Here is a 25,284-nt window from a genome sequence, read left to right as displayed (position 1 = left end):
CAAATGGCACACTAATCAGTCACTACTAAATGAGATTCACTGATTTTTTTTTTAACAAGTGGGCAGATGATTGTTGAATTTATTTAGACCTGTAGCATAAAGAACAGATGCCATCTCTAGAAGCAGGATCTTGCAGTCGTCAGGACGAGCTCTCTTTGTTCTGTGGAAGCAGGGCTAGTTTGCCATAATTACCGTTAAATGGACTCTATGACTGGACTCAGCTCCCAGAGATAGGCACTGTTGGCTTGGAAAACTGACCCTGTGGTTTCAGTACACGTTCATCTGGCCTCAGCTGTGGATGTTGTGTGTCTGCACTCCTCGCAGGCCCTTGCCAGACAGTGACAGGACATAGCCATTGAAATCACCCAGCTCTCTCCAAGAGCCATGAAGCCTGTCTGCCTAAATATCCCCTCCCATGGTCTCAGGTCCAGATATATGCATGCAAATGATGGACAGGAAGTGTGCAGTAAGATAAAAGCTGGGACATCTAATGTTTGTGCTACCTGAGAAACCCAAGTACATAACCCAGTGCTCATCACTGGGCAGTTTTGAACTTGCCAATGGCATGTCAATGCCCCTAGCTACTCATATGGAAGTTGAGCACTTCTGTTTTTACTCCCTTCCCTTCCTCCCCAACCCCTGCCTCTTTATCATGGGAGACCCTACCCTAAATACATGGACACTAGAGCCATAGATCCTTTTTAGGCCTAGTTTTGATGCTGATCTTGTTTCAGGAAAAAAAATGGAGACATATTTTGGGAGAATCTGTGGCATTTGCTGATGAAATAGATGTTGGAGAAAGTAGGAAAATAGGAAGTAAGTGATTTTTTTCTTCTTAAACAGCCAAATAGGATTAGTGATATTTTCCTCCCTTAGACATGGATATGAAAGATTAAGAGATTTGGACTTAGGGAGTCAAAAGTCAAAACTTCCCAGTGAACATGCATTGTTTTTATCATTTCAACACATATATTATTTTGTTTAAATAAATTGTTACAAGGGTCTGGCTGGATGGCTCAGTGATTAAGAGCACTTGCTGCTCTCACAGAGGACCTAGGTCTAATTATTGGCATCGGGTGACTTACAAAAAAAATAGGTTCAAGGGGTCCAACAGCATCTTCTCACCCCCTCAAATTCCTCCATGCTCTGATGCACATACATACACTCAGGCATACACACACACAGGTAAAAGTAAATGTCTTTAAAAGATGTTTAAGATACATAAAGTAAACCAAAGGCATGAAATGTTTTTATAACATACAAATTAGTGATAGACTAGCCCCACCAGTCCAAAGGACTCTTACATCTAACATCCAGAGAAGTTAATGTCAGCCTCTAAGTTTGCTCTGCTCAATAGACACTGAATGGACACAGCAGATGGAGTTAGAGCTACGTATTTGTAGTACACAACACCAGTACTAAAGATGTCTTTAAGAGAATTGAAGGTCACAGAATCATTAAGAATAGACCAAAAAAGACTATCTGTGACTTACAAAAAGTCAGTAAAGCAGGGAGATGCTGTGATGGTTTGAATTTAATTGGCCCCTATGATCTCATAGGGAGTGGTGGCACTATTAGGAAGTATGGCTTTGTTGGAGTAGGTATGGCCTTGTTGGGGGAAGTGTGTCACTGTGGGTCTGGCTTTGAGGTCTCATATATACTCACACTATGCCCAGTGTTACACTCACTTCATTTCCTATAGATCAAAGATATAGAATTCTCAGCTCCTTCTCCAGCACCATGTCTGCCTGCATGCCACCATGTCCTACCATGATGATAATGGACTGAACCTCTGAACTGTAAGCCACCCAGTTTTTCTCTTAGAAATGTGGCCTTGGTCATGGTGTCTCTTCACAGCAATACAAACCCTAACTAAGGCAGAAGTTGGTACCAGGAACTGAGACATTGTTGTGACAGGCTGGACCATGTTTTTGGTTGGAATAATATGTACTTTGGGATTATGTGTAGGAAAGCAGTGGAATGCTTTAAGCATTGCTTAATTGGCCATACTAGTAGGACCAAGGAAGACAGTGGTACTAAAAGTTATTTGTGAGGGCCTGGCTGAAGAGGTTTCAGAGAAGAAGAATATTATTATGTAGTCTAAAGATTGTTCTTGTGATATTTTGGTGAAGAATGTGGGTGCTTTTTGCCCTTATCTGAAGTGTGTGCCTCAAGCTAAAGTGAAGAGATTTGGATTAATCCCATTGGCAGAGGAAATACCAAAACACCCTAGTGTAGACTCTGTTGTATGGTTATTACTGGTAACTCTAATGAAGATTTATAATGAAAAGAGCAACAAAATATAAAAATTTGAGGACAAAGGAATGTAGTAAAGTGGAACAAAGTTATGTTCTATGTTCCATAAGATAAACAGATTAAGAAATGGGATAAAGAAAGAAATGACCCCATGGCAAGATCCCATCCAGCTAAGTTTCCAACTTGTGAAAAGGAATTAAAGAAAAATTTAGAACCAGGTGAGATGATGCACACCTTTAATTCCAGCACTCAGGAGGCAGAGGCTGGCAGATCTCTGATAGTTTGAAACCAGCCTGGTCTACAGAGCAAGTTCAAGGACAGTCACGCTAAGGCTATGAAGGAAAACAGAAAGCTGGTAAAGATGTAACTAAACAAGAGGGCTGTGTTCCAGCCCCAGTAAGTAGCAGAACTTGGCTGCTCCAGCCCTGTGGTTCTGGAGTTAAGGATAGAAGGAAGGGGCTATGGAATTTCCCCCTATGTCTAAAGAAAGCCATTGAGTCTAGGCATGTGTCAATGGTGTCCCTGAATGAAGGCCCAGAGAGGCCATTGCATGAAGCTGTGAAGGTGAAGCCTGGATTGCCTTGGAGACCCCCACGATGCTGGAGATGCCAGAGCTGTGGGATACCGGCCAAGGAGCGCTGCTAACAGGGAATGGAACCCGCCCAAGAGAAAGAAGTGTGTTGCAGTCAACAAAGAAGAAGGGAGTGGGAGATCTAAGGAACATTTGACATCAGACATGGAGATCCAGAGTTTGCAGTTAGCTTTCCATCTTGCTTTGGCCCAGTATTTCCTCACTATGTCACTTCCCTACTTTGTGTATATCCTGTGGAAGTATGTGATCTGTTTTTTTTTTAATTATATTATAAGGGATTACTGTTAAGGTATTCTACTATGAATCTCAGAAAAGACTTTGAATTTTGGACTTTTAAGCAGTGCTGAGACTGTGATAGACTGTGGGGATTTTTGAAGGTGGACTAAATGCATTATGATATTGTTACAAGTTTATGGTAGCCAGGGAGTAGAATATGGTAGTTTGAATGTAACTGGCCCACATAAGTTCATAGGGAGAGACACTATTAGGAAGTGTGGCCTTGTTGGAGTAGGTATGGTCTTGTTAGAGGAAGTCTATCACTGTGTGACTGAGCTTTGGGGTCTCACATATACTCAAGCCATACCTAGTGTGTCACTCATGTCACTTCCTATTGCTTGTGGATCAAAGATGAAGAGTACTCAACTCCTTCTCCAGCCTACATGCCACCATGTCCTACCATGTTGGTAATGAACAGAACCTCTTAACTGTAAGCCACCCAATTAAATGTTTTCCTTTATAAGTGTGGCCATGCTCATTGTGTCTTTTCACAGCAATAGAAACCTTAACAAAGATAGAAGTCATAGAATCATCTCAGGAATAAGACAATGGGAGAGTACTATGTGACATATGAGCTCAGGGGGATGGTTGCTATATTTGTATCTATGGTCATTGGTGACTTGGACCACAGAAGAATCACTAATCTTATGTGCTACCCTCATCACTAGCATTTCTGATCATCATTATTGTACTGATCAGTCTAATGTATAATGGAGTTTGAAATCTACCTTTGATTCAGTGTAATATTTTGAAAACATGAACTGGCAAATTAAAACCTTCAGACTAGCCTTATGTTTTTATAAAGCTTTATTGGAACCAGGGCCAGGATTAGAGTTTTAAAAAAAAAAAATGAGGATGGATTGTGCAAGTACAGAGGCAGGGGCTCTTTTAATTTAATACTTTGACATTCTGACATCATCAATTTTTTTGTATTGATTCTGGGTCTTATAGGTATTACATTATATCATTTTAGTAATACACAGTACCACTTAGCTCTGTATTATGAAATTGTATAGTTCTTTGCTTCACTTTATTTTGTTGTTGTTTTGGGGGTTGGTTGGTTGGTTTGTTAGTTGGTTTTGTCTTGGAGTTTGGTTTGTTATTTTAGTGCCCTTTTACATCTATGTATGAAGCCAGTGAGGCATTCACCTGATTCATGTGTTTTCATTAGGACATATCTGTATTTCCCAGTTCCTTTCATATATATGTATATATTACATATATTCTAGTCAGTGCTTTTCAAAAAATAGTTTGGCAGCCTAAATAAATCCAAAGATAGGAAGAAGTTTTGCCCAGCAGTACAAAGAGAAACACATCAAACTTGCATATCAAATCAGAGGAAAGCTTCTAGTTTTCCCAGTGGATCTGATCTTGCCTTGCTGAGAATCCTCAGAGAGGCCGGTGGATTAGGAACAGCAGGAGAGCCATTTTCAGATGAAGCTGATGATGCTTTCATGGAACAGTTCCAGCCAGATTAAAGTTGCAGAAGACATCCTGCTTTTTGACAGCTTAAATATGTTAGGATCGTAATTTTGTATTGTGGCTTCTTCAACAGAAAGAACATTTTTCTTTTCTTTTCTTTATTCTTTTACCATTTCATACACAAGTATCATGTACTTCAACCATAACCCCCATTATCCTCTCTTACCTCCTTTCCCCTACCTCTATCCCCTCCTTCCCAGCAAATTTTTTCTCTTGTTTTCATGTCTTTTTTATTTTTTTATTTTAGTTCACTACATGTTCATAGTGAGGGCTGTTTATCTGAGCAGGAGCCATTTACCAAAAAGCACGCATGACTCTGCCTCTACTAACAGCCATGAACTGCCTCTAGCTGCTCAGGGAGGAGTGGAACTTTATGAGACCCTCCCCTCTCCATTTGGGAATGTTAATGCATCTTGCCTTGTTCAGGTCTTCTGCAGCTTAGAGGAGATTATATAGGTGTCTCACTAGGGCTGGGCACTCAACAGATGCTTACTCTGAGCAATTTTGACCCATTGTGAGCCTCTGCATTACCCATTACAAACAGAATTAAGACGTTTCCCTATTGGCCAAATGACCACCTGAAAGAAACAGGCATGCTAAATGTCCTCACTTATCTTATAAACTTATTACTGGACTAGAGCATGAAGGGTCTTATAACCCAATTTAAAATCATACTTTTAACATACAGTTTGGGGTTTGATTTACAGAACAAATAGTTATGTTTTGCAGTTTATCAAGAACTATCCCTGCTGCCTTATTTGCCAGCTGGGAATTACTATCACAAAATGGTATCGGTGTGGATAATGGAAATTGCTTATCTAGATCTATTACTAATGTGACCCAGAAGTCAGAAGGCATCTGGATGTGTCCAAGTACATACAAGCCTCCAAAGCACTTGTCTCGTTGCTTTGTTAATTTTATCATCTGTCTAGATAATGGCCAAAATTTCAAGGGACAGCTGGAAGGGTGGTGTTGACATGTTCATATGAAATCTGGGTAGAGTTTTGAAGGATATCTTCATTTCTATAAGACTTTTTGAGACTTACGCTAACAAATGGCATGTGCCACTTCTAATGGACTCTGTTGACCCAATAAGTCAAAAGATCTTGTAGAAAGAATGGCATAAATTCCACTACCCTCTGGGAGTGGGGTGTGTGGGCTGGAAGGCGCATTTGAAAGGGATGTGGGTATGGGAAGGAGAGTAATTGCAGCTATTCCACAAAGTACCACAGCTAATAAAGTTTGAGACCCACTCAATTAGCAAAAATAAAGTGGCACTCTTTAACAAGGGCAGCATGGGGAGAGAAGGAATTAAGAACCCTGTGAAAGAATCTTTGTGTTGGAAAAAAAAATTTGCAGATGCAAAAATGGCCATCCTTGGAAGAAAAACAGAGAAAATGGAACAGTTGTACCCCTATCTGTCTAGGATAACGCCTTTCTCTGCAGCTTTTTGAAATGGACATTCTTAACTAAAGCTTTATTTGTAGAGATTCATTTAGATTCATTTAGATGTAGACATTCCAACCTGGCCACCAGCCTTCATTGAGTCTGGAAACCAAGTTGCCTGGTCAGAGATTCTTATCATTTTATACCTCAAAATCGTTTACTGAGTGCCTGTAGGGAGAGGATTTCATATGTTATCTTATTTAAATTGATAATTAAACAATCCTCTGAGGCAGCTTTCATTTACATTCTTTCTAAGGCTTCTATCCCATTAATATCCAATGGAGGTCACAGGCCGAGGAATGGGCAGGGGGACTCTTTGAATGCTTTGTGTCATTCTCCAGTGTCATCCTCAGCTTTACCCTTCTGAGTTATGGTATTTCGGTGTTTGTTTTGTGCATACATAGTGTGTGTTACATGGACTCTTCAGTGTACACTGGTGCACTTGTGTGTCCAAAGGTAAATGTTAGGTATTTCTCCTCAATAGTTCTCCACCTTTGTTATTGATAAAATGCCCCTCACTAGACCTGAAGCTTACTGGACCCAAACTGTTTGGTCAACAAATCTCAGGAATCCATCTGTGTCAGCCTTGACTCCCCCTTGTCCCATCCCAACAATGCTGGGCTTATAGACACACACTACTATGCCTGGCTTTTCATGTCAGTTCTGGGGATCTGAACTCAGGCCTTCATGTTGTATGGTAGGTGCCTTACCAACTAAATCATCTCCTCAGACTTACCATGTTTCTTTTTCATACTTGATACTTCAAAGTTAGAAATACCAATACCAGGCCAGGCATGGTGACACATGCCTTTAACCTTAGTCTTTAGAGACTAGTCAGGAAAATTTCTGTGAGTTCAAGGCTCTAGAAGGCTACATAATGAGAACTTACCCATCCACCCCCACAAAAAAAAAAAAAAAAGAAAAAGAAAAAAAGAAAAAAATACAAATATCAAAATCAAACCTACTGGGAAATAATTATTCCATTACCAAAAAAGAACAAAACCAAGATTCCCTTTTAGACCTTCCAGTATATTTAAATGTTACTTGTGGATCTCCAATTCAATAAGCAGAAGAGCTAAAAAGCATTAAAAGGTGTCAAGGTTATTCTAGCAAATTAATAGCTACCAATAATATAAGTTCACTTTGCTAAAATTTGATTTCCTGAAAAACTTCCTAAGAATGTACTGGGTTGAAGGGAATTCCCTTGGAGAGAAGAAAGTTTCCTTCATGCAGTTAAGTGCCCTCCAGTGATCTGAGACTTTGTGCCCTGCTGGAGGATTGACTATTTTGTAAGCCCACCTGTCTCATGGTATCAAACCTGCAGGGACAAAGAACACCAGCTTCTTAGCACATAGCTGGATGTGAACCCTAGCTTTCCCAGGGACTACATCTGTAGCCTTGGGCTCATTCCTCTCTTTCTCCAACAGTGAAACAGGATTAATAATGTTCACAGGGCTATAAATATTAAATGAGATCATGTAAATCAAGTGGTTCAAATGCTAAGTGCTATTGATCTATCTCTCATCATCCATTTTTTGACAAAAGCTAGCACAAAGCTCACAAAGCCGACCACCTCACAATGCAGGTTGATTCCACTCAGTCAGATCTCCAGCTAGCCTCTCTAGCCGACTATCTCTAAACACCAAAGATGTATGCGGTGGGAAATAGTACTCATCAGGTACACTGTCACCCTGCCCTATCTGCTGAGTCACTGGCTGGCATTACCCAGTCCAGTTACTTCATCATTTTGAGCTTCACTTCTGAAAGAGAGATTCAAAGGAGAAAAGTAATTCCTCTAAAGCCAGAAAAGAACTGTGGAAGAAACCCTAACATGATGCTTGGTGTTTCTGAACCCTTGTATTATTATTCCCTTTGGTGCTGATACTCAGTACCTGTTTTCAAAATGTCTACACAAGTGAAAAAGGAGGCCTACATTATGTTCTTACTGTTTTTGTTTAGGGGGCTTTGGAGGGTCTACCTCCCCCTTGTGTGTCTTTGAAGCTGAGTCCAATCGCAGACATAAACTGCCCTCAAGGCCACCAGCACCTGCCGAGGCAGCATTTAGAACAGTCAGCAAGAGTCGGCTAATGCCCAGAGCAGATCATGGGCACCCTGCCCAGTCTGTGCCCACTGAAGAGAGTCAGACCATCTGCAGTGACATCCCAGCTTTTTCCTGAAGAGTGTGAACTAATTGAGAACTTGACAGTGTGTATAAAATGCTCCAAGCTGCCTTCTGCTCTCCCTCACCTCGGCCAGATCCTATCCCCACAGTGTGGGCTGTTGATTGAACGGGCTGCAAGGGGTCGTTTCCTGACACCATCTTTCTGCCAGTGAGCAACAATCCCACGTGGCCTTTGGAAGTGTATCTTCCCGCTCCCAAATGACATGTAGTTGGAAAGCATCAAATTCATGACCCTTAGACTTTTTAGGGTTCAGGATGTTTTTTAGAATCTGATGGGAGTTTGGCACATCTGTTCTTCTCTCCCCTGAAAATTCACATGCACTCAAAACCTAGCCAGTCTCGAACTTCCACAATCCTCCTCTTCCCACATTTAGAATACAAAGCAGTTGCTTCTTTCTATTCCTGTGGGTAGGCCCCCTATGTCTCCCTTGTAACAAAGTAGCTTCTTTCCCATTCAGAAGAGAGAGACAGAGACAGAAAGACAGAGACAGAAAGAGAGAAAGTCAAGGCAGTACATAATGTTTATATTTACAAATTTGTGGACGGTATTTCCCAGCAATGAGTAAACACCAAACAGTGATCAAAAAACTGTATTTAGTCAGTCCTGCAGATAACTCAGTGGGTAAAGGCTTCTACTGCCAACCCTGATGACCCCAGTTTGATCCCAGTATCACAGGCTGGTGGAAAGAACCGAGTTCCTGCAAGTTGACCTCTGACCTACACACAGGAACCAGGGCAAATGCAGGTCCATGCACCTACATGAACAATAAAATAAGCAAATGTAATTTAAAAAACCTTTTTAAAGCAGAGTACTTATGTCACAGCACAATATTTTAGTGAATTTACTGGCGTTTGACTATCTGTTCTCATGAGAAGGTATTTACAAAAAAAAAAAAAAATAGGAAAAGGAAGAAGCCTTAGAAAGCGATGTTGTTAATTGTTCTACATGACTAGACTTGGGCAGGGGTATAAAACAAACAAAACTGACAGTGTTGGCAAGAAATAAACAGCACCACTGTCAAGATGTATCCACCTGTTAGTGCAACATTTCCCCCATTACCATGCATGCATACAAAACACACACAGAGACTGTGGCCGCACAGGAGTATGTTTGTACATTCCACACGAACTTGTAAAATATTCTGGGCTAAAGATATTGCAATGTCCATAGTTCACTTTAAATTATTCATGAAAAATATATATACCTATGTTAACAAAACAAGTACAAAAAATAGCCCTGATTTTGCCTAAGTGGCAGCAACGCGGCGGCTCTTCCTCCGGTTGACATTTCTCATCATAAAAACTTTAAAAATGAACAGGCACGTAATGTTGAGAGAAATGTCAGCACAGGCAGTCTTTGATTTGGGACTGGAGCTTCTCTAATCAGCCCCACAGCTCTAGTACTTCCTCCACTGCCTATGGGAGTCCTGTCCAGAGACATCCACCTTCGCTGCCATGAACTAAATGGTGAATGTTTGATGCTGATTCAGCACAACCTGCTGCTGATGCTCCCCATGTGAAATGCTGTCCGAGCAGTAAGCATGTGAATGCTCTCCTCCAAGCTTCTGCAGCCACCCTAAGAAACCGTCACCCTCAAACCAAGGCTTGAAGCCAGCAGTCATTAGGAGACTCAGCGTCATTTCCCCCAACCCTTGCAGTAAGTTTTCAATCCCAGAACTGAAAATAGTGCTTTGGCCATGAAGATGCTGCTGATGTAACACTGGTCACTTCTTGGCTGCTTGTGACAGTAATGCAGTTAGGCCTTCCAGAGCACATCTTTCCATTTCTATTATTGCCGAGCTACATCTGTTTTCAATTGCACACAATTTCCGTTGCTCTATTGACAGATAACAGATAAGATAGGCCCTGGGAGACCGCAGCCACTGCTTGGAACCAGATTCGTTTTTATTTTATTTTAAGACTAAACTTCCAACATTTAAAGCAAATATGAAATGCTATCCTAGTATCAAACCTCAATTTCATCTCTGGTTTCCCTTTCCTACTTCCTAAGACTAGACGGATCTCATCTTGTAAGATTAGAAGAATTTGTAACACTGAAAATAATGAAGTTTATTTTTAAAACTCTGTAACTTTGGTTCAAAGTAAAGCTAATGAATAAAGTTCTAGGTTTCCTTAAATATCCCTCTGAAGATTGGGGGGGTTACATTTTCTAAATACATTACCACTATGCTGCCAGGAACGTAATTAGGAGTGAGTTTTATGACTCCTTGCAGAATGCAAAGAAAGAGATGGAGCTGGGGAGTCTGGGCATTAAGAATGCACATCATTGTGCTTCCCCTGAGTGCAGAAGGCCTTAGACTCAGTCCTCCACATTCAAATCAAGCAGGACAGGGACATGGTGGGAGAGAAGCATATGGTTTCGATTTAAACGTTCTGCATGTCCAATTCCAGCCCCCCCCAATACAACCTGTATAATCTGAAGGTAAGTTTGTTAACCATACTCACCCCTCCTCTCTAAAATGTGCAATAGCTTTGTAGGTAGAGGCACTTGCATGCAGGCCTGATGACCTGAGTTTGATCACCAGTCTCCACAAGGTGACAAGAGAGAATCAACTCCCTGACCACCCCAGAGGGTGTCCTCTGACCACCACACACCCTCCCATGATACACATGTACCTACACTTCCACACACTGAAATTTAGCATGCATAATAACAATTGATCATCCATCACCAAAATAAAAAAAAATCCAAAAGCCACATGCTATGACATAAAAGGAAAAATGGATGTCATCAAAATTGAATTTTTTTTGCCACAAAGAAAACTTTATTTAGAGTCTAATTGGGCAGAAATATTTTTATTAAATATTTGACAAAAAGTGTTTATAAAGCACACATAGAATTTGCGAAATATATAAAGAAAAAGCAATCCAGTTAGAAATTAGTCAAAGGACATGCACAAACAGCCCTCTGATTAGAGTCCCATAAGCACATGGGAGGACATTTACCATCTAAACCATCCAAGAAAGCCAAAGTGAGGGTGTCACCACAGATAGCTGTCACCGCACCACTTTAAGCACCTATAATAAGAAATATTGATAATACACAATGCCAATCAGAATGATGAAAACCCTCGTCAGCCACATTGCTGGGGAGAGTGTAAAATGGTACAGGTAGCTACTATAGAAAATAGTGCAATGATCCATTTAAAACTAAAACTGGTCTTATCAAATGAGCCAGAAATTGTAGGCTTAGCATAAATAACAGATAATTTATGTTCATGCAGAAATGTGTTTGAAATATGCACAGGATGAAGTGAGAGACCAGTTTAAGGATGCCATTGTATAATATTCAAATAGTATCTGCTGGCTATGACCTAGATGTCAAATACCACATCCAAAAAAGCTCAAACTGTTTTTCCTTGTGGTTTTTCTATCTACTTAAGCATCATCCCTTCTTTCAAAATTCTAGGCCCACCCTTGTGACCAGCAACAAAAACATCAGTTTGCTAGGCCTATATATTGTGTTAGCATAATGGGTATAATAAAGATGTATACGAGGTAAGACCACTTTGCTTAGGAAAGCCTACTCTTCCAATAAAGCATAGAGAATGGCACACTTATGCAGTTAAGAATTATTTTAGTTTTGTTGTTGTTGTTGCTCTGACCAAATGTCTGACAGAAAAAGCTGGTTGGAGGTATAGCCCATTGTGGTAGGAAGAGCTTAGAAGCAGAAGCATGAAGCAACTGGTCACATTGCATCCAGTCAAGAAGCAGAATGAGAGGAGAGCTGGCATTCAGTGGCTTCCCCTTTTCTCCCTCTTATTCAGTCTAGGCCCCCAGCCACGGCATGGTGCCACCCACATCCAGGCTAGACCTTCCCTCCTTAGTTACACCTCTCTGGAAGTACTCTCCAGTTATGGCCAGGGGTGTATCTCCTGAGTGAGTCCAAATCCAGTCACTCTTCACAGTTTCATGAAATGCTCATCCTGACTAAAGGAAGGAAGGTTTAAGACAGTGCCTTTCCAAAGACTGAGAAGATGGGGGCCAAGACAGGGTATGCATCCCTGTGGTAAGGGAAGAGACCCAACAGACACCGGACCATCAGAAGTATCTGAAGCATGAAGAAAGTGATAGAGACCAACAACCAAGAGCCATCTCCCTTTAGCATCATTAGAGATGCGCATATGGCTTGGTGATTTATCTATCATTAAGTGTGCATTTACTGAGCCTCTAGAATCACTACACTACATGCTGAGAAACAATGGGGTGTGCTGTCAAAGGGATGATCTGTGATGGAAAAGAGAGACAAGATAAGCAATACAGAAGAACGGACTAGAGAGGAGATGGAAAGCCCTATGGGAAGCGCATGCAGAAGCAGCCACATGGTTACACCCCCACTTCCATTCGTGGTGTGAATGGCTTTAGCTGCCTGTTGGCCTCAACCAAGAGCAGGTGAAAAGGTGCCACTAATTTTCAGTATCAGAACATTTTCAACAGAAAAGGCTTTATACTTGGTATTTGTGCCTTTTCATTATTGAGTATTCAAATTGTGCTGCATTATATTTATTTGATTCCTGGGAATTCCTCAAATCCAGGGTGTCTGTATTTTTCTGCATTTGTGGGATTGTGTCAGGGTGCTGCAGGGATCAAAGGTGGGCAAAGCACAAGCAGCATTTCCAGGATGGAAAGTTTAATGTGTAAAGGATAAGTGCATTGCATTGCTAAGGCCATATGAAAAGTTTTACAATGCATACAGTGACTACATTGCATTGCTTCCCCTGTAGACTTTTGTTCTCACCCTTCAGTCTGTGAAGGGTTCTAAAAATATATTAGCAAGGAACTTTGTGATATGAAAACCTGAGTCACACTTGAAATTTTATCCGTTTCTCTTTTATTGGTGCTTTGGGCATCTGGCTCCTCTTAATCCTTGAATTTTGCTATACATTTAGTTTATGACTCTGTAGACAGGTCATGTTCTTCATATTTTAATTGCCTTTACCAACATCTCTCCAAATGAGAGAATGAGAACATATCAAGTCCAGGATTAAAGATCAGTCACAACATATAATTGCAGATATGATGGTTAGATCCTAGGTAACCTATTTGATATATCTATAAATATAATATTTAATTTTAAAAGATGCAACTACTACCTGATTTCTTTTTAATTTTATAATAATAAATTACAGTGTGAGGTCTACATAGACAAAGACTTTTGTCAGTTTTGGTCACACCTAAATTTTTAGAACTTAGAAGACAGCCTGGCATAATATTAAGAGTGTAATAAATAATGTCAAACAGATGTTGTTAAATAAATGGATAGGTGTCTTTATTCACATCTTACTATTCAGAGTCTCCATCGATGCTTCAAACATTAAGGCTGATTCTTTATTTTCTGAGCTTATTTCCAAGATGAAGAAAGAGCACCAGTCTTTCAAGGCCCAGAAACTGATCGAAAATTATCTAGCTGTAGAGAGGGAGGAGTGATGAACAAAGGGGTCAAGACCATGCTGGGGAAACCCACAGAAAGAGCTGACCTGAACAAGAGGGAGCTCACAGACCCCAGTCTGACAGCTAGGAAACCAACATAGATCTGAACCAGGCCCCTTGAACATGGGTGTCAGCCAGGAAGCCTGGGTAGTCTACAGGGCCTCTGGCAGTGGAACCAGTATTTATCCCTATTGTACAAACAGACTTTGGGAGCCCATTCCCCATGGAGGGATAGATACTCTCTTAGCCTAGTTACAGGGGAGCGGGGGGGATGGGGAAGGGGGGGAGAGGAAGATGGGAATGGAGTGGAGGGAAGGCAGGTCTTGTCCCAAATGACTTCACAGACTTTGATGATCCCACATGGAAGGCCTCACCCTCCCCCAGGAATGGATGGGGGATAGGATGGGAGGTCGGTGGGGAGCATGGGAGGAAGAGGGAACTGTGATTGATATGTAAAATAATATTGTTTCTAATTTAAATAAAATGTATAAAATTTAAAAAAGAAAAGAAAATTAGACCCCCATGTGCTTCTAAATAAACAGCATGCAGAGCAGCACCTGCTCCTGGCCACAGGGTGAGCAAGGCCATCAGACTGCCCTCCTGCTACCTATTCCTGAATGACTGAGTTCTCATAGAAGTCAACATGTATGAAGAAACTCATTGGCATTTGTTACATTGTGACGCCCACAAAAAGTGCTTCCATGGCCCGCAGGAGAGAGAAATGATATTTTTAAAAACCCTCTAACATTTTGGATGAGACTAAATTATAATTCTGAAAGGGACAAATGACAAGAAAATTAATTCCCATACTTTCTCTACTCTCAAGTACTCACAATTCCCAATAAAACTAATGTGTAGCTAATCAATACAAATAAAATCTGTCATCTTAAATTTTGAACAATTACTTGTCATTGTCTGGTTTCCATTAGAAGTTCAAGTTCATGAGCAGTTCTTAATATTTCCACTGCATTTGGAGTTCTCCTGCTTGCTACTTTCTTCCCAAGGGTTATTATAAGGAAAATTCCACCTTCTTATTTTCCAACACTGGAATTCTCCAGAGCCCAGCTATCTGTGCTCAGACCCCAGGTCTGCCATACATTGGCCATGTGACCTTGGATAAACCAGCCAGCCTCTATCAGTCTCAGGAGGTTTATGTGGTAAAGGACATAAGTGATTATAACACTTATTAAAGATTTGGTGAGGTAATACATATATATTTGGCATATATTATGCTTTCCATAAATTATATCCATTTTTACTGAATGATGCCTGATTTGCTTAAAGTGTCTTTAGTTTGTCCAGCACTAGCATTTAGTAGATCTTAAAAAGAAACCAGGGCTGGAGAAATAGCTCTGTCATTGAAGTGCTTGCAGTACAAACAAAAGGACCTGAGTCTGAGTTTGGATCCCCAGCATCCATGTAAAATGTGCCTCTCAGGATTGAAGAGATGGAAACAAAAAGAACCCTGAAACTACTGACCAGCTAGCCTGAAGTAACTCATGATCACAGCCCTTAGTGAGAGGTCCCAACTCAACAACTAACCATCATATCTGTGGGAAGTGAGAGTAGTAGACATCTGTACACAAACACATCACATGCAGATCTCTCTCTCTCTCTCTCTCTCTCTCTCTCACACACACACACACACACACACACACACACACACACACACACACACACACACCACATCCTATCAGATACTCTTTCCTGAAAAGAAGGAAAGCAGGGGCCCGGCTCAGTGGTAAAGTTCTTGTCAACCATGTGTGAGGCCTTGAATTTCATCACCAGAGCTGCAAAGGGATAAATAAATAAAGCAATGGAGACAATATATGAATGTGTTCTGGATTCCTAACCAGTCAAGGGCAATGCACATGTCTTATGCCAACACTAACAGACTGTGTTTGGTTGTCATATCAAATTTGTTCATTGGCAATTATGAGAGTTGTGAGAACAACACAATGGAGTCAATTAGCAGCATCTGGATTTTTCAGGGGGAGGCAAGAGATAGCAGTGGTAGATGGACTGTTAATTCCTAAATTAAATGACTTGGCACTGGTGCTACATATCCTGAGAACTAAAACAGCCTGAGGCCCTTCCTGCCTCTCACTCTCTATTTGTAAAACACAGATTACTGTCTTCCATGTACCTACTTAATAAGAAAGATTAAGTAGTCATTGAAGAAGTGTACCAAAACAATTACTATGACTATTAATTTAACTGATGTCACAAGCAACTGGAGAGCCTCACTTGCTGACACAGAAGTACACAGCTCCTGCTCCACCTGCATGACCTACTCAGGCCTGTCACCTGGTTGCATGTTAAGTTGCCACAGTCAGGGATCATGGAAAGCACATAAGTGAACTCTGTCCACAAAGATCTTACAACTTCCAATATTTGGGAGGCTCTGCGGAGGAGCTGGGTACAGATGCACCCAATATAGCTTGTCAGTTCTGTGAGAGGTACCGAGAAGTCCTATTTAAAGCTCAGAGCTGATGTATACAAGAGCAGAGTATACAAGATGACTATTTGGTAAGCAAGAAGAAAATATTAGGATGACTTCTATTTATTTTTATCTTTCAAGAGAGAGTCAGACAGATGGTTCATTGGGTAAAGATGCTTACACAAACTTGAGTTCAGTTCCCAGTGTTGAAGTTAAAGAACAGACTCTCACAAGTTGTCTTCATACCTCCATACTTGAGCTGTAACATGTGCACACATTCACAACAATAATTAAGAGTAAAATCAGCCTATGTTTACTTAATAGTTGATAGTAACAGATAGGTGATAGATAATGATATACAATAAGATATAAAAATGATGGATGGATGGATGGATGGTAGAAAGAAAGGATAGGAGACAGGTAGACAGAGGTGTGGATGTTCAAGTGTCAACGCCCATAATTGTTCTGAATGCTTGTGATAACAGTATATGATCAACAGTTAGCAACATTGATCATACATAATTATATAAGTTTGCCAATAATAGTCCAGGTCTCTCTGTATCCTGGTGTTATTCTAGTGTCTGCCTTACTGATAATTCACAAATTACATTCCCTAACAATCTTAGTAGAATACAAGCCATGCCTCCTCTAGCCTCCTAATATAACAATCTGCCCTTTTGCATGGTAAGCTTTTCAAGTTTTATAGGGACATTAGCCAAATCATGGCATTTAAGAGATAGCCAGCATATCCATGTTTGCCTGTACCAGACACACTCAAGAATCATCTGTATACAGACTAGCTTCTTGCATGTGGGAACCTCTAACTCAGAGTGCAGCCAGAGAAGGCAAGTACTCCAACTGAGCCTGAATTCAGGATGGGCCTGCAGCTTTCTGATCCCATACTTCCTTTTCCACCCATGTGGAGCAGCATCTTGCAAGGGATAGCATCATAGAACACGCAGGTTTTGAGATTCTCTGGATTCAGGTCTGCATTCTATCTTCTCTCAGTCTTCCATCTTTTGTGAGAGCCTTGGGAATAGAAGATATGATCTGCAAACCTCACCTTGTCTATGTTGTGTCTTCCAGAAAGTACAGAGACTAGGTCAGGAGCTAAGTCAAGGAAATAGAATCTGTCGTGTCATCTTCTTCCACAGATACCAAGCTAGGCCATGCCTCAATGGCCCTGCCTAGATCCCAGCTTAATTTACCTCCCTCCACCCTCATCAATGAACTTGCCTACTTCCCATAGAAGCTACCCTACTTCCAACTCTAATTTATGGCCTTGAACTACTTTATGCTGTTATCCCTTGTGTTGTTGAAGCTCTTCAGATATGTATGTCACCTAATATTCACAACAGCACTACATGTCAGATATTCTTATCCCCATTTCACAGATGAAGGAGCTAAAACATGGAGCAATGAGATCACTTCCTCAAGGCCATATAGCTAAGAAGAGACAAGATAAAAAAACACAAATGCCAACACTGGCCCTGAATTCCATGTGATACCACTTCTCGGCTGACTTGATTTCTTCTCTTGAACAACGATCTAAAAAATAAAACGATGCTCCCTATCTCTTGGCAATATATTATCTATTCTCTCCATGCAGGGTTTATCTATTTTCAGATATCTGTCTACTGCCCCAAATATTTCATGATGATGGAGATGGCTTAGTCAAACAAATGATCAAATGGTTTTGCTTCTGGAATGTTGCCTTCTGTTATAACATTTCTTACTTGGTTCATTTCTAGCCTTTCTCCCATCTGATGCCTCTGCAAAGCAGAACTGTTATAGGAATATTCTGTCATCCAGGGCTACCAGCTTCATCCAGGATTTTTTTATTATTATTATTCTTACTTTCCTGAAGGATTGTCAAAGAGTATAGCATGACTACACCATCCAAAGTCATCTGAATTTTCTTCTCTTCTTTCTTTTGCTAAGCAATTACTTAACTCCCCCTTTGTTGGCGTCTTGAGGAATATGCTGGTACTTGGTAGAAGGAGGAGCCAGAAGATGGGTTTCCATCTAAGAGGTAGTAGGACTTCTTTCCTTCCTTCTTAGTTTAAGGTTTTGTGCCTGTTACCTCATCTTCCCAGTAAGCTTTGAGGTTTACCCACCTTTATCTGGGAAAGATAGTTTAAATGTGTTTTTATTACAGAAAAGTACACTGACAGAAAAGGGATACTCCAGTTTTAATGACTGTCATTCAATCAAGTCACCTCTCACTCAACCTTCTCAATCCTAGGATGTTAACATTAATGCCAGTTAAATATTAGATTCACATTTTAGTTACTAGAGTATCTGACTTGAATCACATTTGTGACCAAAAAAAAAAAAAAAAAAAAAAAGACCTTTAAGTTTGTCTATGTGTGCTTTATTTTATTTATACTGCTGCCTAGTCTTGGTACGATTCATGAGGCCTGGTAAAAGGTTTGAAATAAAAGTTAGTGTCTGTTGCTGCAGCATTCAGAATGCTGCTATCTCTCCTCTATCCCTCTGTTCTACACCCAGTCACTGGCTCAGGAAACCACCTCTCATTCTCCAGACTTGTCTGTTGGCATATGAAGTCTTAACGGTGACCCACTTGTTTGTATAATTTTCAGGTAATTATAAGTCAAGTAAACCACAGGCATGCCTCACTGTGTGGTCCAAAGCAGCTGGACTAGGCAATATTTGCCTCATGGTAAAGCTGTGTACAGAGTTACATCAAAACCACACATGCCATTCAGTGAAATCATTTCCCTGCCAGTGACTTCCCAGGGTTAAACAGAGGGAAAGAACAATTTAAACACTTGTGGAAGATTTCTTTCTAAAATCCTCCCAAACGGGTGATATATTTTATCATCTGGGGTCAGAACACTTTCAAAACAGCTTTAAGTAGCTAACAAAATTCCCAGGTGTAAGTAGCGTTTTCTCTAAGAAAGACAGCAGATGCTACATGATCCCTGTTGCTCACGTCCAATGCAGCCACCACGTGACTAACCTGGAGTAAAGATGGAAGGGCCCATTTACATTGAATACAAAATTTCATTGCAGAATTCTTTCTAACACCCTGGCCTGATTGGGTCCTGTTATTATAGGAGAGAGAGGCCTGCTTTGTTCACCAAAGCCACAACCTAAGACCCTTCAGGATGTCCTTTAGGGAGTCTCTTAAATAAGCTGGAGAATGGCTGTGTGTGCTGTAGACTGGCTAAACAGACCTCTTCTGTATGTCAGCCTTTGAACTGACCACAGGAATGGAACTTTGTAAGGAGTATGGTTTTTTTCCTCCCGCCACCGCTGGTCTTGTCCTGGCGCACCAGCCCCAAATAACACACAGAGACTCTGTACTAGATATTATACTGTTGGCCAGTTACTAGTTTCTTTTCGGCTAGCTCTGTCTTAATTATTAACCCATTTGTGTTAATCTATGTATTTCCACGTGGTCTTCTTACCGGGAGCCCGCTGCTGCATACTGCTCTCTCCAGACGCTGCATCTTGACTCCTCCTTACTACTTCCTATTTCCTCCTTGTCTCCTAGTCCCTCCTATCTTCCTTTCCTATTGGCCAACAGTGTTTTATTATTAACCAGTATGAGAAACATATATACATAATGGCATCTCCCATCAGAACTTTGATGTTAGTGCAGTCAGAATTGATAGTATTGATATGTTATCAAGAGAAAATGGACTGTGTTAAAACTTAGATTGTTTTTAAAACACACTATAAGAACACCAAGATTGAAGTCTTATTAGTCTTATTTAACATGCAAGACAATATATTTCTCAGGTTGTTTGACAGCCCTGAAAATAAATCTGTGACATCGATGTCAATCCATTGGCTGTACACAAGGCATACAACCGTACAGTTCCTTTCCCACTGGTTTATTTTCAATGTTACTAAAGCCCCTTCACCACTGAATTCCAAACGCAGTCAGGAACACACTGTCAGGACTGTGAGCCTAAGGGAGGCAAGCACTAGGCATCCATCACCCCCTGGTGGGAAGTAGTCTTTATCACATGTCACACTCCTCTACAGACTGCAGGAGAGTGATCGATCGGTCAGTCCAAATGGATTCACCTGTCATGTCTGTGTCACCTATATTTACATGCTGTAACCTGATGCATATTCATGTCTACAAACCATACTTGAAAGAAAGCTAATGACATCAACTTCTGTTGACGTTAAACAACAGGACATCTTGTAAAGATTCCAGAGGTTTCTCTGTACCCTGTTTGTTCTCTGCAGAATCTGTGTGCTGGGCATGTCCCTTCAACTTGCTTACCATATGACCCTTCTAGTTTGTAAGAGAAGTCAGTGGGGTAAATATTTTGTTCTTTCATTCAGACCAAAGTGTAGCTTGGGTCTTTTTGTTTGTTTGTTTGGTTGGTTGGTTGGTTGTTTTTTGTTTTTTGGGGGGGGTTGTTTGTTTTTTTGGGGGGAGTTGTTTTGTTCCCACCCCTCCCCCATCCTCAAATAATTTCATTACATACATTTTTAAAAACCAAAACTCTCGGTTGAGGATATTTGCTCTTCTGAAGCCTGCCCTTTGTTCTTCCTAGGTTTCATTCTTTTATGTTATCTGGCATCGCGGGGATATCAATCCAACTCATAGTTATTTGCTTCCCGTTTAGCCACAAGGTATAAATTTGCTAACTGTAAAGGCGTGCTCTGGCAGTAGTCTCCATGTACATCCAAAGGCTAAGCTATCTGCACTGGAAAATTTCCCCAGAGGGTTACTCTGTAGAATGTGGAACCATTTGTTGAGCTGTCTGATGTGGAAGAACAAAGCACCTGCCTAAGAGAAATGGGCTCACGGGGTGCCTTTCTGAGCAGAGAGAGAAATCAAAGGACAACTTCCAGTCCACTTCCATTTCCAAGCTTGCTGTTGCCAAATAGGGCATCAGAGATAGTTTCTTGTAGCACTTTTCAAGACATCACTAAGAGATGTCCCCTCCCAAGAAAAGAGCTTATAGAAAATATACCCATAGGCTGTGCGGGGAAATTACCACCAACCCAGAACCTGACACACACAAGTTCTACGTGAATCTGTGACAATGTTTGGAGACAGAGGGAGTATACACCGCATTGATTCCAAGGTCCAAAAAGGCATTTCAACAAAATTAAAGATCATTAAATATTTAATTGAATATCTGTGAAATATTTAGTATCAACTTTATTAAGTAACAAATTTATTAGTGTTAAAAATTATGTCACACGGAGCTCAGCTGTTTTAGAGTACTGGTTGTTCTTCCAGAGGACCCCAGTTCAGTCCCCAGCACCCACAGTGTGACTCACAATTGTGTATAACTTCAGTCCCAGGGGACCCCCATGCCCATGTCTGAGGGCACCAGGCATGTGCATAATACACAGACATACATGCATACAAAACATTCACACACATTAAATATATTTTTAAATGCTCAAGAATTATCTTGTTACATCACACATGGCAGCAAACTGCGGATTCAATTTCTTACTTTCCAAGATTTTGAGCACACCATTCATAAGTGGTGCATAGCCAGCCATTTCTGTTTCAAAGGATCCTCTCCATCTTTCCCACAGGGGAGCACATTACATTTGGAATATGAAAGTGCACCATTCTTTGTATGATGTGTGTGGTGGCACTTAAAACTTTAGAGCATGCCACTGGAGAAGATTCCTTTTAGACAGCACTGCTCCTCCTCTTCACATACAGGTACTACCACAGATTCATGTCTGCTCGGGCTCCATAAGGAGGACCAGCAGCGGTTGCCCAGAGGAGGGAGGTTGAGGTTCTGTTTTGTTCTTGCTGTAACCACCCATGGTTGGAGTACAATGACAGGGACAGTGGAGCATGTGGCACCTACAAAGCACCTGTACACCACTGGAAAGGCCCCAGAATGGCCCCCACTCTATATAAGAAGGAAATCATCTTTGAGATGGAGAAGCAAAGCCATCCAGTTGGGTCACACCAATGCAATCCCAGTGTCCCTTTGTCTTGTGTTCTTTCCAGGTAGATGACCTGACCTTCCTGTGCCCTCTGTTCTATTCAATATTTCCTACCTGAGCAGAGATTTCTGTTATAGAATAGGACCTGTAAAATGTTGGGGACAGGGAGAGCAGTAGATTGTCCAGGCTCCATGTGTGATAATTCTGGTCTTTAATCCAGTGACCTAACTTCTTCAGGTATTATTTCATTCACCATATGTGGAGCAATAGATATAAACTCTCTCCAAAACATGAAAAGTGACATTTCCTTGTAATCCCATCACCCAACAATAACCATTCATGACACTAGTTCTTGCAGAGCCTTTTCCTTTACACACAGTGAGATATTACTGACTTGCCTTTCTTAAAGCAAGATAATAAATATGGTTTGAAAAATATTTTGCACTCCATGTATTTCCATTTCAGTATGTGGGAATTCATCTCATGTATTTTAATGATTTCATGGCATTGCACTACATGGCTGGGCTATAGTTCATTTCACTGCCTTTTATTACTAGACATCAGAGTTGGAAATTCAAGTTTGACTTTTCAAGGGAATGGGACATTTATCAAAAAGAAAAATTAACTGTGTACCCTTACTTTGACTTGAATCATACCAGAAGTAGAAATAAGCCTCTCTATATTGGTGATTGTTATTAAATGTAATGCCTGTGTGGGATTTGTTATTTACTGCTTTGTCTTTTGCTTTTGCCTTTTCCTTATGCAGTCATCTGCAGCAGGGGACAAGGAAGAGCCGGCTTTACCGGTAGGGAGCAGTGGCCCTGCTTATTCTTGTGCCTGTGGAGAGTGTGTGACAGGAGTGGGAAGGGAGCTCTGTACTTGCAAATCTTCCTCTCCCTTGGAATATTTGTGATTTGATCCACTGGAGGGGATATTTCTGTTCTACGATTAGTAACAATTGAACTCTGGCATTCACTCATAAATTATTTCTGGTCTTACGTTCCAAAATCTTGACTTCTTTCTTCCAGTGGACATGAACTTTTATAAGTGTTGGAGGGGTAAGAAATGTCTAAATTACATTCCAAGGGATGCTGGCTGATATGTGGGGACAGTGTGGGATCTAATGCTTGAGAAATGTTTTCTCTATGTGTCTGCATGCACACACACCCCCCTTTGAAATGCTGCATGAGATGTAAAGATTCAGTACATCTAACACTGCCTGAAAGAATGCTCAGTGTCTTCCACAGACATAATTCATGTCTAAAGAAGATACACACAACAGAGTTTTTGTGGTTTCCCAAACTAACAGCCATAGTAGCAGTGGTTATTGTGACAAATTACTAGCAACGACCACATTTGCAGTTGCTCTCCAATTAACACATGACATTTCATATTGTGCTGCCTGGCAAGGAAATGACCTTGTGAGTTTTTGTGTTCAACAAACAGTTATTACATTTCCACTGGATTTCAGTCTGCTACCTTTGCCCCTAGAATAATTTGAACCTTGCTGGTCTGAATCTCCTATAACTAAATGCCACAGTGCATTTGAAAATGTTACAGGCTTTTAAGGATGAAAGGGATAGCCCTGACAATGTTTGTGACCCTGTAATCATTCCTTCCATTAACACTCAGAGCAAAGACATGACATTCACTGAGTGCCCAGAGAATACACTAGACTCAAGACTAAGGTACAGCTCAAACGCCAAACTGCCTTTGAAGAACTCAAAATGGTGTTCATCACCCAGACACTAGTATTCTCCTTCATTCATCTGTGAGCTCTGCTGGGTTGGGAATGCAGCTTTACTAAAATACAAATTATAATAAAATCACTGCTGATTTCTCCCTGTATTATATACTGAGGTTTTACCCATACTTCATTCCCATACTTGCAATATGTTTTAGGTTTACCACCAAATTTTTAAGTCATGAACCTTAATAAGAATTTTATGGAGTAAGAGGTGTAAAGTCAGTAACTTGGAACTATATTTCTTTTGTGTTACATTGGGTTGATGGCTGATGTAAGTATTCTAAAGACAAGTTATTCTAAGGATGAGTTATTCTAGAAGATATCACCCTGTCCAAATGTGTTTAATTATAGAGTCTCATGGAATATCTGTGATGGAGAATTTTTGAAGACTTGGTGAAAATGGGGTTTTAATTTTGCCAAACTACAAAAAAAAATTCTTGTCAAGTTTTTGGACCAAGAGTTCAATTTTTTAAAAAAGATCTAAATCAGGCATGGTGGCATATGCCTTTAATTCCAGCACTCAGGAGGAAGAAGCAGACATATCTCTGTGAGTTAAAGGCTAACCTGATCTACATAGGGAGTTCTAAGACAGCCAGGTTTTCACAGAGAAACCCTGACTCAAAACATAAAACAAACTAAAAAAGAAATTAATCTACTTAGAGCAGGTCTCCTCCTCAAGTCTGTCTCTAAGTCCGCTGTGCCCACCACCACAAAGTCAACCACAGAGAAGAATGTGATGTCAGGATTAAAAAGCTGTCCAAATAAAGGGGGTTTGGGTGGCTTTGGTTTGATTTAAGACTACTGTTTTCTTTTGAAGACAAAAATAAAAGTTTGTTGGTAACCCCATTTCCTCAAGCTCAGTAGGGTCTTCATATCTCAGTTCCAGCTATTGGAGTAAAAGATCATCACATCTAGAAGGACTCAGTGCCAGGATGGCTCTATATGAAGTCACTACAGGAAACTCCCCTTCAGGTTCTCACTTAACATGGACCATAGAACTTTCTGGATCAAAGGCTTGAAACAGGAACCATAGAAGATGTATATATAAGATGATGTGGATGTAGGCATATCTGTTCACATAGACACAGATATAGACAAAGATCTTGCTGATAGGATACACAATCCAAAAATTTTAAAGACTGCCTGCTAGGTTATGAAGAATCTTTAAGAAAAAGCAAGCCTGGAATCCACACCTCTATCCAACACTCTCTATTTGTGTGACCCAGAACCTTACTTCACTTGTCACAGTCTTCAAGTTAATACTAACAATGTCGATCCCACGAGGGATTCACTCATTACTTAATGAGTGAATGATGTGAAGCATGCCACACATTGCCTGCCTTGTACTAACCTCTTTTGTTAAAAGGGCATAGGGGGTGGGCAAAATGGATTCATTTAGTACAAAAGCCATGTCCTTGGGACATTTGAAAGGTACTTTGAAATCCTTTGGTTCAACTCTATGTGACTGAGTAATGGAAATGAGTGATCATAGCTGGGTGAGG

At 40.7% G+C, this 25,284-nt stretch overlaps 1 protein-coding gene across 4 annotated transcripts in view; it reads left to right on the top strand.

Moving 5' to 3' along the window:
* Positions 1 to 25,284, top strand: part of Slc24a2 (solute carrier family 24 member 2) — a 229,003-nt gene that overhangs the window by 114,894 nt on the left and 88,825 nt on the right. For 2 of the 4 annotated variants that reach the window (XM_051188135.1, XM_051188133.1), the window contains exon 2: positions 22,802 to 22,840. The exons of the other annotated variants lie outside the window; for them this stretch is intronic. In XM_051188135.1, coding sequence (XP_051044092.1) covers positions 22,802 to 22,840 — 39 coding nt within the window. The remainder of the gene's footprint in view (positions 1 to 22,801; positions 22,841 to 25,284) is intronic. 4 annotated transcript variants of the gene reach the window in all.

Source organism: Phodopus roborovskii, unplaced genomic scaffold (genome assembly GCF_943737965.1).
Source record: "Phodopus roborovskii unplaced genomic scaffold, PHOROB, whole genome shotgun sequence".
Lineage (NCBI taxonomy): Eukaryota > Metazoa > Chordata > Mammalia > Rodentia > Cricetidae > Phodopus > Phodopus roborovskii.
The sequence above is the reverse complement of the archived record's forward strand: the minus strand, read 5'-3'. Positions and strand labels throughout refer to the sequence as shown.